This window comes from Thunnus thynnus, chromosome 23 (genome assembly GCF_963924715.1).
Source record: "Thunnus thynnus chromosome 23, fThuThy2.1, whole genome shotgun sequence".
NCBI lineage: Eukaryota > Metazoa > Chordata > Actinopteri > Scombriformes > Scombridae > Thunnus > Thunnus thynnus.
Window position 1 is genome coordinate 1,949,586 of NC_089539.1, and position 12,927 is coordinate 1,962,512.

The 12,927-nt window shown below is 40.8% G+C and overlaps 1 protein-coding gene across 3 annotated transcripts in view; it reads left to right on the forward strand.

Moving 5' to 3' along the window:
* Window positions 1-12,927, forward strand: part of large1 (LARGE xylosyl- and glucuronyltransferase 1) — a 129,715-nt gene that overhangs the window by 109,281 nt on the left and 7,507 nt on the right. For all 3 annotated transcript variants that reach the window (XM_067581470.1, XM_067581471.1, XM_067581469.1), the window contains 3 exons: window positions 4,455-4,618; window positions 12,217-12,495; window positions 12,675-12,821. In XM_067581470.1, coding sequence (XP_067437571.1) covers window positions 4,455-4,618; window positions 12,217-12,495; window positions 12,675-12,821 — 590 coding nt within the window. The remainder of the gene's footprint in view (window positions 1-4,454; window positions 4,619-12,216; window positions 12,496-12,674; window positions 12,822-12,927) is intronic.

The following is a 12,927-nucleotide window of genomic DNA, read 5'->3' on the forward strand; positions in this document are numbered from 1 at the left end:
CAACTACAATACATCATGAAATGTATTCACTCAAATGTTTACCAAGACCTATTGTTAGAATGCAACGAATTGTCCATCAAAGATCTACCATTTCTCTCAACAACAATCAAAAAACATAACTACTACAGGAACACAGTCATTGCCACAACTCTGGAAGCTTGGTGGAAAATCAATAAGGTCACCAATCATACAGCCTCACCATGTAAATTCACCCCAATTTGGAACAACCCAGACTTTGTGATCAACAAGTGTACCTTCTCTTTTAAGTCATGAAAAATCAAAGGAATCACTCACTTAGAACAATACCATATTAACGCTCCATGAATTAACCTATGGAAATTTTTAGCAGCAGTGCTCAGAATGAATATAGGGGAAACACTGAGTTGGAGCACCTAGTGGCCGTCTGGTGCTTCACACCTCCTCCTGAAGTTCACCACTGGTCAGAAGTTGGTTTTTACAGAACCAGCCTGCACAGGCTGTAGAATTATGTAAATGTCAGCTCTGTGGTCAGTTAATCACATTATAATTTTCCATCATGGTATTCCAGAGTTTTTTTTTTGTCGACAGTCAATTCTAATGTGTCCTTAACTCAGGAAATAGTTTGCTCACTCAATTTTTCAGAGTTTGAGCAGCGATTTAAATCCCATTAAAGTGATGATTAGACTAATGAAGTCACTGAGGGATTGGCTCCAGCAGCACACTGCAGACTGGGCTCCTTTAGGGCCACAGTGCCACTGCAGCCCAGCCACTCACTGCAGCTCCACTAATCACAATGTTCACAAAGTAGAGAGATGCCACACACCAAGTCCTGCTGACAGCCCCTCAAGCTGTTTCCCCACTGTTCCCCAAAGCAAAACCATTGTGCTTTGTTGAGCTTCAGTGATTCTAGTGTGTTGATCACATCCTCACTTGAATTGAAATCAAGTTAGATAGACTTGCGGGCAGAATGCTGACATCCATTCATACCTGGGCTGATGTGTCGCTCTATTAACACATCACTTTTGTGTATGCACACACTGTGCAGTGGGCTGCAGTTTTGTGCTCAGACAAATCCTATATCACTGTTTGTTTTGTTTCATCAAGTTGACAAGAGAATGGATTGGAAAAATACATTTTACTTGCATTCAATTGTAACAGCTTGGTGCCAGATTGCCTTATGTAGGACTAGAAGCCTGAGTATGTGTTATGCACTGGCAGACTGGGACATAGAAAAGCCCTCAAAACTTAACCCATACTGCTCCATCATAACCAACCCAAAGATATATCACGTATATGATAGTAAAGCTCCTGGTTTCAGTGCTCTCTGCCCATGGAAAAAACACAGTCCCAGACATATTTTCCTCCTTCATTTTATTGACCATGTATGCTCTACATGTAATTCTGAATATTTCCACCAGCTACTGATGGCAGCAAAGTGTTGGTATGCTGGCATGTTGTAGGAGAGTGGTCACCAGCCTTTTTATGCCCAAGATCCCTGGCCTCATCCTTGGTGAAAGGCAAGATCCACCTGTTTGAAGCACTGAGAGAAAAAGACAGACCAGATTGTACTTCCAACTTGAGGCCTTTTATTTAGGCTAACTTTATTTGAATTACATGAAATGCTTTGATCCAACTTTCAAATTGATGCAATCAAGAAAACACTGTGACTAGCGTATCAAACAGGCCATAGCTGTCTTGCTTTCAGAATTTTGCAATACATCATATCTTCAATTCTAAGTTTCATTTAATTTCATTTCAAAACACACAAAATAAAAGCATTTGACCTATATTCCATCTGTATGAGGAAAGTATTTTGTTCATAGTAGACAATAAAGAAAAAGAAATCAACATACTTGCAGTGAGCAGATTATATGAAGCGCTATTGTTAACTGTTATGCTTATCCGCTGAAGCTTCATACAAGTTACTACATTTACCATTAGCATTTTAGAAAGTAGAACTGTAATGTGTGCTAACAAAATTCTAAGTCAGTGTAATTAAGCTAAGTGCAGTTCTATGTCCCATCTTATCCAGCATCACTTTTGACGATGTCACCAGAGGGTGAAATGATGGCTGTGACTGAATACTGTTTGTGAGTGCTTTGTAGCTTGGCTCATAGCTACAGACAGTCTAGTCTGAGGTGTCTGTCAGTAAGGCATCTCATGTACTTTGATTTTAATTATTTTCATCTGTGAAAACACCATTTCACAGAGGTAAGTGGATCCAAAGTAGGCACTCTCTCAGTGCACATGTGGTCTCTCCGCTGACATGTCCCCAAAAGTCACTGTCCCTTGATCTGACTTTCACTTATGTCATTTTGCAAATCAACCATCCCCATTTCAACTCCACTTGGCAAATTAAATACTTGCTGGAATTTGGCTGCCACTTGTTCTATGTCAATGGGCAAGAATGGGTTTGAGACAAATGCAACAATATCTTCCATGACGTCTAACTCACCAAAATGCTGATTGAACTCTGTTGCCACTTTGTCCAGGTGAGCACAGTACCTCTCACGGTGAAGAGCATCTGTCTTTGATGGCTTGTGACATTTTCTGCAGGTTGGGAAAGTGCGTCAGCCTCCCATTCTTTAGATGTGTGGTCCAAACACTGAGCTTGGCCTTGAACACATTCATTGCGCTTATCATGTGGGGCAGGTGTTGGTCTTTTCCCTGGAGCTTGTTGAGTGCATCCAGTTTTGCCAGTAGGTCTGTCAGAAAACTCAGGTCCAATAGCGATGCATCATCTGACAGTTCCTTGTGCTCCTCATTCCTTTTCAACAGGAAAGTCTTTATCTCAGGCAGCAAGTCAACAAAATGCTGCGGCACTTTGCCACAACTCAACCATTGGACATCAGCATGAATGGAAGAAGGTCTCTGTAAGCGACATCAAGCTCATCCAGTAACGCCTTGAATAAGCGGTGCTGAAGCGCTTTTGCTTGAATAGATTTTATAAGTCCACGACCTTCCAGCTAAGGCCTGCTGATGAATCACACAGTGATAATTCACAGTTGGGAAAATCAGGGACATTACAGCACAGTGCTATAAAACCAGCACGCACACAGTGCATTGCCAGGGCCCCATCAGTAGTAATTGCCACCAGTTTATGAATGGAGATATCATTTTCACAGACATATGTTTTAAACTCATTGTAAATATCCTCACCTCTCATTCTCTCCTTTATGTGCAAAAGAGTGAGGAAGTCCTCCGTTGTTGTAGAATCCTGGAAATCCATTCTGACAAATACAACAAGCAGAGCTGTGTCCATTACTTCCAGGGATTCATTGAACCGTAGTGAAAAATATTCAGTGACAAGTCCCAACGCTTGATCCATGCCCTCTGACAGTGACTCGACCCTTCTTGTCACTGTTGCAGGGCCAAGTGGTACACCACAGAGTGCAGTTTTGATGTTGTCTTTGTTAAGCCAAAAGGTAACTTACAACAAATAATGCTTCAGTAGCAGCCTTATTTTTAACAGCAGGTTTTGTGAAAAGCGATTTCTGGGCCTTCAACCCCGATTTCACCTCGTCAACTTTCCTTGCATGGATTGCACTCTTCGGGGGGTAGCTGTCTTTGAATTTCTGGTGGTTAGTGTTGTGGTGCCGCTCTAGATTTCCTCTTTTAGACAGTGCTTGAGTTTGCTGGCACAACATACATATATACTTGTCTTTCACCAAGGCAAAAATAAATTCCTCTTCCCATTCTGGATGGAAACTGTACATTTTTGTCTTCTTTCATGCAGCCTCCGCCATGCTAGCTTGCTACCTCAAAGGCTATCACCAGCAAGTGCCATATATTGATGTTTGTGTCAGTTAATGTACTGGTTCTGGAGAGAGAGGTGCTTGCAAAACTGAACATTGATCAGGCATAATGTATTTGTGTATTTATTTTTCTCTTATTTTCAGGAGCTACAGGGAAAGTCTCAAAGGTTTACCAGTCGATCGCAATCGATGCGTTTGCAACCACTGTTGTAGGACAAGCAACAATGTTGTCCTTTTGTTTAATGTGTTGCAGCCATTTGTAGCTTACATTTTTAAGGTTTAAACATACACTGCTGCTTCAGAGGAAGAATTTGCCCCGTCCATTCAAATGCCACAAAAGATGCTGCTGCTTGCAATCATTCAAAATGTAACGATAATGTATGCAAAAGGAGAAACATCATGACTAAACAAGAATGCAAACATACAGATTTGAAGCAGCAACATATCAACAGTGCACATTTTGAACACTTTAAACCTTAAAAATGTGAGATAACAATAGTTTGATGAACCCAACATCATATATACAAATATTATAATAACCCTGGTAAAGTGTGGAATATATGAAGTGACAAATTATCTGTTTTAGTCATATGGTGATCATTGCGCAGAATGCAGTTTTTATACAGCATGTCAACAGACTCTGATGTAGCCACATACTCAAGGTTAACTTTCTGGTCCATAAAGCTTTCTCACTGTTTGTGTCCTCCTCTCTATCTGCAGCTCCAGAAGACTCTGTCTGAGCTGGACGAAGATGATCCATGCTATGAGTTTCGTCGAGAGCGATTCACCGTCCACAGAACACATCTCTATTTCCTCCATTATGAGTACGAACCCAGCTCTGACAACACTGATGTCACCTTAGTCGCCCAGCTCTCTATGGACAGGTACTGTTCTACTGTTCCTCTAATTATTTATTAACCTTTCCTTACATTTAAATGGGGTGCTCTCAAAAACTGCCTAACCAAGAGTTTACCCCCACTTTCTGCAGCAGGTCTTTATACGTGGTCAAGTGTTCAGGGCTTCAAGTGCTCTACAAATTCTATTGAGTAGCCAAGTGGAGGGTGTCATTTTATGCATAGATAAGGTTGGATAAGAGAGAGTTGGAGCTCTTCCCAAGCTTGGATGAGCAACCACTTCAATAAATATTTGGTTCTTGTAAGCCTGTGTACATAAACACTTATGTATTGTAGTATTGGGTGGGGGGAGAAACATCCAATCATAGAGCTTAAAATGCTATTATTTGTGCCACTAACAGCAGAAGCTAAAGATTACACTTTGTAGGAAGTGGCTCACTTTCTGAATCAGGGTTTCAGACTTTCGGATTCAGTTTGGGATGAAATCAATAACTGTAGGGCTCTTGAGTATCAACATATTTAGAGCTATCCTCCATGCATAACTGATGGGAAACAAAAACAGAATTTGAAATTATAAAATCTGATGGCCATGACCTCAACATATAGGGCCCTATTTTAACTGTGCAGGTGCAATGACAAGTGCAGGGTGGTGGGTCTTGGACACAGAACGTGTGGATGTCTCTATGCACACCTGCTGTTTTGGTTCATGTATGTGCAGCAGCGCAAAGTACAAAAGGGTGACTATAGATCAGTGGGTGTGGTGATTATTAAATACTCTCTCAGCTAATCACATGGATCACACTGCTCTCATGGCTCTGAAACAGCTCAGCCAGTAATAGTTAAGCATGATAACGACTGCTCAACAAACAGAAAGCTTTTCTTCAGGAAATGTCTGTGGAATGTCCAGAGCACCACAGCATGAACACACATCACCACAGATCTGCAGCCAAAGACAGATGGACAGTCAGGGACACTGGAAGTAGGGGTGCTGAGGGGGCTGCAGCACCCCCTGCTGGCAGGGATTGTAACTGCAAGGCAAAAAAGTTCATTAAACACATCAATAAAAAAATATTTTTTGAGAAAAGGATTTTAACATGAGCAGTCATGTACTAATACATAATGAACATGGTTGTTCGTTAAATGGTTGAATTCCACCCTTTAGTTATTTTTAGGTTTTTTTTATGATATTTGATTTCATTTTAGAATATTCAATGTAATTTCTGTGTATCTGATGCACTAACACAGAGCATGTAGCTAGGCACAAAGGATCACAGATGTTAGTGACCGGTAATGATGGGTTAGGACATAGAAAAATATGGACGTTAACAAGGACGTTAATATGGACGGTTTCTGAAGAGCGGTTTTAAAGCTCAAAGTGGGCGGCTTCGGCCGTCGTCATCTTGGCACTGCCTGACTCCACCTAACTCCAGGCTGATCCAAAATGAGCAAAAGAGGTGGAGCTGAGGTGAAGCCAGGTTGCTGAAACAAGACACTTAGTGACTAGCGACCTGTCACTCAAAGTGGTCACGTCCTTAATCATGCATAACTTTACAGGTTAATAAAATTTAAACAGGTGAGTTATAAAAAAAATTACAGTTGTCATGAAAGGGGAAATAGGCTATAGAGACCAAAATGTTTTTTTGTACCAGGCTGTAAACATTTATTTCTGCTGTAAAGTTGGGTATTTTAACATGGGGGTCTATGAGGATTGACTTGCTTTTGGAGCCAGCCTTAAGTAGCCATTTGAGGAACTGCAGTTTCTGGCACTTTCGTATTGGCTTCATTTTTCAGCCATGGAGGTTGCTGCTTGGTTAGGTATCACTAACCAGTGCCAAACAGCAAAAATCCTCACCCTGCCAGAAAACAGCTGTCACAGATCTGGTAGTGCAACATACTTCGAATGAGAGTAAGAGGATGTCTCTGTAGTGTGGAGTTGCGTTTTGGAGTGCATTCTTCAATGAATGTGTGCTTGTGTGTGTGTGTGTGTGTGTGTTATAGTTTAAGTGCTTTGTTCTGTTGCTGCCCGTATAGCGTGCCTGTGGCTCAGTCAACAATAAATCATATTACGTCATGATACATCATATCACATTTTGTTAGCGAGACGTCAATACCTGAATAGCTTTGACATACAGCATGTCGGTGTTCAAGTTTGCTGTCCGTTGTAGTGTAAAATGTTCTAAACTGGTGTAAAATATTGTTGGCCATTGAAATTAATACAAAAAATAATGAATGTTGTGCAGCATTTAATATGGCATAATTTCTCTCAGCACCCCCAATTCTGACTGACTTCCAGTGTCCCTGGATGGAGTTTGATTTTCCTTCAGTTAGTAACTATAATAACAAATACAAAAAAAAAAAATTTGATGAAGCTGTTTATATGATTGCATCAGACCGAAGCTATTTCAGCAACAATTCTAATATATCTCACATCGTAAATGGTCACAGTCTATGACACAACAGTGTTTGCACTGCAATATATTTCAAGAATAAGACATGAAATGCTACTTTTGCTAAAAAAGAAAGTTGGAAAAGAGAACCGATCAGTCTGATGTGTGTAAAGGTGTGCATGTGGTTATTCTGTAGTAGCCTGATGTCAGGTGGTTTAATGAAGGTAAACACAGTGAACAGCCGTGTTTAGTGGCACTGCGCTCTGGTGCAGTATTTCTCTAATCAGAGGCTGCAGATTTATCAACATATGAGTCCTGCTGCCTTCAGATGCTGCAGGGATTTAATGAACTGAAGGAGAAGCTTCTCATACTGTATAAAGCAGCTGTGGACAAGAGATACTGTAAGAATCACTCACATTCATTGATAGATCAATGCACACTGATTTACTGACTTTCCTGCTTCAACCACATTAAACATTTTCTGTATCGATTTCGGTTGGAGTGTTTAATTGAAATAACTTCTGCCTCTCTGCTCTGCGTGTGTGTAGCTCAGCCCCACCCTCGGTCAAGCAGACACATAGACCTGCAGCTCTTTATGCATCCATGACATAGAGACAGAGAGCAGAGCGGAGCAGAGGAGAGAGACAGAAACAGTGATGTAACCTGGTCGCTATGCTACAAGTCCAGACCTCACACTCTGCACACTGTTACTAGCTGGGGGCTACACACCCACTACCACTACCCAAAGGTTGATGTCCTGAAGCGTCCAGAACACAGTAAAATAATAAGAAAAGAAGTACATACAGGCAGGGGGCAGGGTCTCTGAAGATAAACACATTGCCACACATTTGTAGTGGGTCTCAAGTGATGATTGAGAAGGACTATTCAATTCAATTTTTATTTATATAGTGCCAAATCATAACAAAAGTTATCTCAGGGCACTTTTCACAAAGCAGATCAAGACCATGCTCTTCCATTACTTTTGTATGAGTCTACACATTGGTTTTTTTTAGGAAAATCCTGCTTAGCATACCTTTATAATATAAATATTTAAATTATTAATCTGCACATTTGCTACACGTATTTAGTTTTCTCTTCTTCATAAAATTACCAAAGTGTAAGCGGATTGATGTTGCACCAGAAAGAGATGTCGTTCTGAGACATTTGTTTTCAATCTAGGACCAAATTTGAACTAAAATACAACAACTGGCTTTATGCTGCTTAATTTGAACAAACCTCTCACCTGTGCACTCTGCACTGGTCACCAAAATACCACACAGACGGGCAAAGTGAGATTCGAGGTCAGCAAAATACCAAACAGTCAGAGCACTGCTTGCGCTTGTCATTGCGCCTCCACGAAAATATATATAATATTGTTAGATCATTCAGGAGACTCTCTATGCTGAGAAACTTTTAGGATATCATTGACAGATTGGAATTAATCATTGACCAATTTGCAGCTGTGTTCTGTCATTCATCACACAGATACTTCCACTGCTTGCAAAGTTGATAGCTTCAAGGGGAAATTGTGAAAGTGCATGCCTTCATCTCTAATTTGTAAGACTCATCATATTGCCATTATTGTGGAGTGCAGAGAGGAAGAGGTGCAGCTGAATTGAAACCAATTTTCATGGTGCAGCTGTTCCCAGCCATGTTGAATGTTTCCTCTGCCTCCACTGATATTTTTCCTATCCAAGGTCTTTTCCATGTACATGAACACACATGAAAAGACTCTTAGCTCAAATTGTAGATGGGCAACTAAGCAGGTTTATACTTCATGTGATGGAGTTCATTTACAAGCCATGAAGCAGAATGGTTGTCAGTATTCTACTAACACCATGCTGAGACACAATGGGGCATATTAACAGATCTGCAGTATCTGATGGGCCATACCACGTTCAGCTTTTAGTGGATTTGAAACACCCCACTGTCAGATTTAATAGAGAGCATTATGTTAGTTGTGAGGATACAAAGAACATCCAGGGATTTTTACCATCGAACATTATCAATCTGCCATTTATATGCTAATGTTGCAGTTTGTTTCATTGTTAACAGTCAGCAGGAGTATTATAAGCACATTTTTGCAATGAGCATGGTGTTTTTCCTGCTAAATTTGAAAAGTCCATATATCCATTAGTTCTGTGCACCTGCTACCTTTTCTCTTTCTCCTCCTCATAATGGCATTGCAGGGTTTTCTGCCAGAAAAGTTGTTAGGTCCAGCAGAGGACCTAACAGAAATAAAATCCATTTAAGTGTTCTCAATACCTAGCCAGACAACGGATGCTACAATTATAAACTGAAAGTGTCTGCTCTGTGACCGTCCATAGCAGCAGCAGCAGAGTCACAGCACAGAATCGCAGCACAGAGTAGCGGAGTTAGACATCTGTCCTCCCTCCTGCTCTCTGCTGTAAACACACGTAGCTGTTAGCGAGCAGCTGCTCTCATGTCTCCACGGGTCTCAATGCTTGTTTTCAACAGAAACTCTCCGTTCTCTGTTTGCTCTTGGTGTGTCTCTCTACGGATGGCAGGCGGGTTGCTCCGGTTCTGGTTCTAAGCGGCAGTTGTCCTCTCCACACAACTACTTCCCTCACTTTTCAACACTTTAGGGATTAATTGCATATCTCTCTGGGACAGAAGGTGTTTTGCCCTCCAGGAAGGCAGTTCGGAACAGCTATAGAAACACTACTACCTGTAGATGTTCTTGGGCAACGCTTCATACAAACCAGTTCATTCCAAGCATACTTTGACTTTAACAGTACTGTTTGCAACCATCTTACCATGGTATTAGGAGTAAATACTGTACAACACATTTTGCAACTGAAACAAGTCAATGCCAAGTGCTGGAAGTGGATTTAAAGCTTGAGGATAATCAACAGTCTCTTTAATGATAGTTGTCTTTAACTGCAGATATTCTTAAAATCTACCAAACTCCATGTCCATTATCACCACGTCAAGGACCCGTTGTAACATATGGTTAAAATGAAAGATGTGACAGCTTTTCTCAAGACAAATCATGAATTTTGAGATCACCAGTAGAGTTAATTAATATGTCAAAGTTGACAGAATTGTTTCCGCTGCAGCCACCCCCCTATTTCTGCCTTCTGACTGAACAAATATATTTGTTTTTAGTGTGGTTAATAAGGTTGGGGATATTGCATGTCTGAAAATGTTCTCTGCTTGCTGTGTTTGAGTTCTTGCTGGCTCAAGGATGGTGAAGGGGGCAGAATAAAGCCCGGAGGTGTGGAATTCCACCAACAAGACTGTCAGCCAGGCTGCTTGTTTAGTAAGCATCCGATCTCAGCAGAGTGGAGAGATTCATCAACACATATTGAAAATTCCTGCTGATACCATTGTAGCAAAACAAAAACAGACTGATTGCTCTTTCAAATATGTTTTAGACATCCCACAGGCTTTCCTAATGTGCTACGAAATGTAACCGTCGACACAAAATAGTTTATCTAATCTAATAAATATTCACAGTATTTGTGGAGTATGTTCACTCTCCCAAAGGATTAAACCTTTATATTTGAATGACCACATGGTTCTTTAAATCCACCTCAGGACAAACAACACTTGAGCCCTGTTTTAATATTGCCAGTGTGGTGTGTGTCCTGCTCAGCTATATATTATTGTGGAGTGTGTGTAATAAGCTTTGCCTCCTCTAGGGGCTGCTAGCTGGCTTAAGACTTTGTCTTGTTTTAATGAGGCCCATGCTGTGGAGGGAAATATTGGCATTCTAGATCCAAAACAGTGTCAGACACTCAGCAAATAACACAACCCCACCTTCAGATAGAATACCAAATGAATTTACTGAAGTAGAAGCATGCAGAGTAACTAGAAGGCGAAAAGGGAGTGAGAGGAGGAACTTGAGTTATGAAATCAAGGCATACAGGCTTGAGAATTTGAAATACTGAAAAAATACCTAACTCGGTAAAGTGAAAAACAATGACTCTTCATTCCAGCTTCACCACTTTACTGCAGATATTGTGTATTCAGAATGAGTGACACTGAGCAGAGGCCAGCCTGACCAACAATGTTTTTAAAGCTCAACTCTTCAAAGAAGTCTCCCGCTAAGCCACGGTTCCTCAAGCTTTTCTTAACGTAACAAATATCAAACAAATATCAGTACCCCATTTGCATATCAAGTCCAAGGTTGAGTAACTCATTATTTCATATCTTAACATAAAGCAATTAAAGCTGTGGGCAATAATGGCTAATTGTAATGGTAATGTTGTGTCACGTCTCACTTTTTAAAGTCACAAAGAAATAATGGAAACAGGAACAACTGAAAACAGCTGCAGGGCTCCATAGTTTGCAAAATCTTCTAGATTCCAGATAAGTAGCAGCTACTAGAACACAAACATCCTCTCTTAGAGCATGGATGCTCTGTCCTGTGTGTAGAATTGGAATGATTACTGCTTCTGGTTAGGACTGGGTATCGAACCTCCTTACTGTTTCATTACAGAACAAAGTGTGTCATGGGTAGTATTGTGTATCGAAAATTGTCAGGTAACTAATGCTTGGTCCGATGTTTAGTCTTGTTTTACTTATTCTTTGCTAATTTGTAGACTGCATTTCATTAAAGAAATGTTCTTATACACCAGCTTGTGTTAAAACAACATTAAAGAGTAACTCCACTCTAGATTTTGGAAGGAGGAAAACATGTCTGCATTCTATAAATCTCTTGAAAATCTGACCACACCCAACATCACAGTTGGATGTGGTCAGGTGTGACATGCTGTTACTTTTTGTAGCATGGAACTATAATGTCACTCTACATCACTAGAAGTTAGTCAGATTTTGTTAAGAAAAAAAAAGATCCTGTCAAGAGGTGTGTCACTATTCCTAAGTAGTAGTGAAAATCAAGCATTATATTGGCACTGGTATCTAAAAATGTTTTCTGATTAAGGTGATTTTTCTGTAATTCTGTAAAAATTTCAAATGATGTCCACCCTACTACTGATATGTCATGAAGTAACAAAAGGTAAGGAAACAAGAGAAGAATGTGTCTGATTTCTCAGAATTACATTATAAGTTATCTTGTTCAATCAAGTTGTCTAATCCACACAAGTTATTATCTAGTTAACTGATGATAGTGTGCTGTGTGCACAAGATGTTATCTAATATGTTGTTTACAGAGCATATGGACCTTGTGCACATTTGTGGGGTTTCCCTATGAACATATATTGCATAGTAATAAACATTTATGTTGCCACTTTGCCTGTGTTCCACCCTGTGCAGGCTCCAGATGTTGGAGGCCATCTGTAAGCACTGGGAAGGCCCCATCAGCCTGGCCCTGTACCTGTCAGACGCTGAGGCCCAGCAGTTCCTTCGCTACGCTCAGGGCTCAGAGGTGCTGATGAGCCGCGGGAACGTTGGCTATCACATCGTCTACAAAGAGGGACAGTTCTACCCGGTCAACCTTCTGCGAAATGTAGCCATGCGGCAGGTCAACACACCCTACATGTTCCTGTCAGACATCGACTTCCTGCCCATGTACGGCCTCTACGAGTACCTCAGGTAAGAGGAGAAAGAGAGATGGAGGCAAACCAGCCGTGTCCAAAGTGTTATTAACACCTTTAAAATAGGCATTTAGGTTTGGAAACAAGATTTTTAATGCATTTTTAATGCTCAATCAGTCTTTTTCTGAGCTCTTGTACATGTAATAACAACATAAGCCTCTGTGTGTGTTTTTGTAGGAAGTCAGTGGTGCAGCTAGACATGGCCAACACCAAGAAAGCTCTGGTGGTTCCAGCCTTTGAGACTCTGCGATATCGTCTGTCCTACCCAAAATCTAAGGCTGAGCTGCTCTCTCAGCTGGACATGGGCACACTCTTCACCTTCAGGTGAACCTCCTCTCTGTTTTTGTCTTCAGATATTCATTCAAATAATACACTACATTAGCAAGTTTCATTGCTTCCTCTGTGGTCTGATATATATACCGATTCAGCT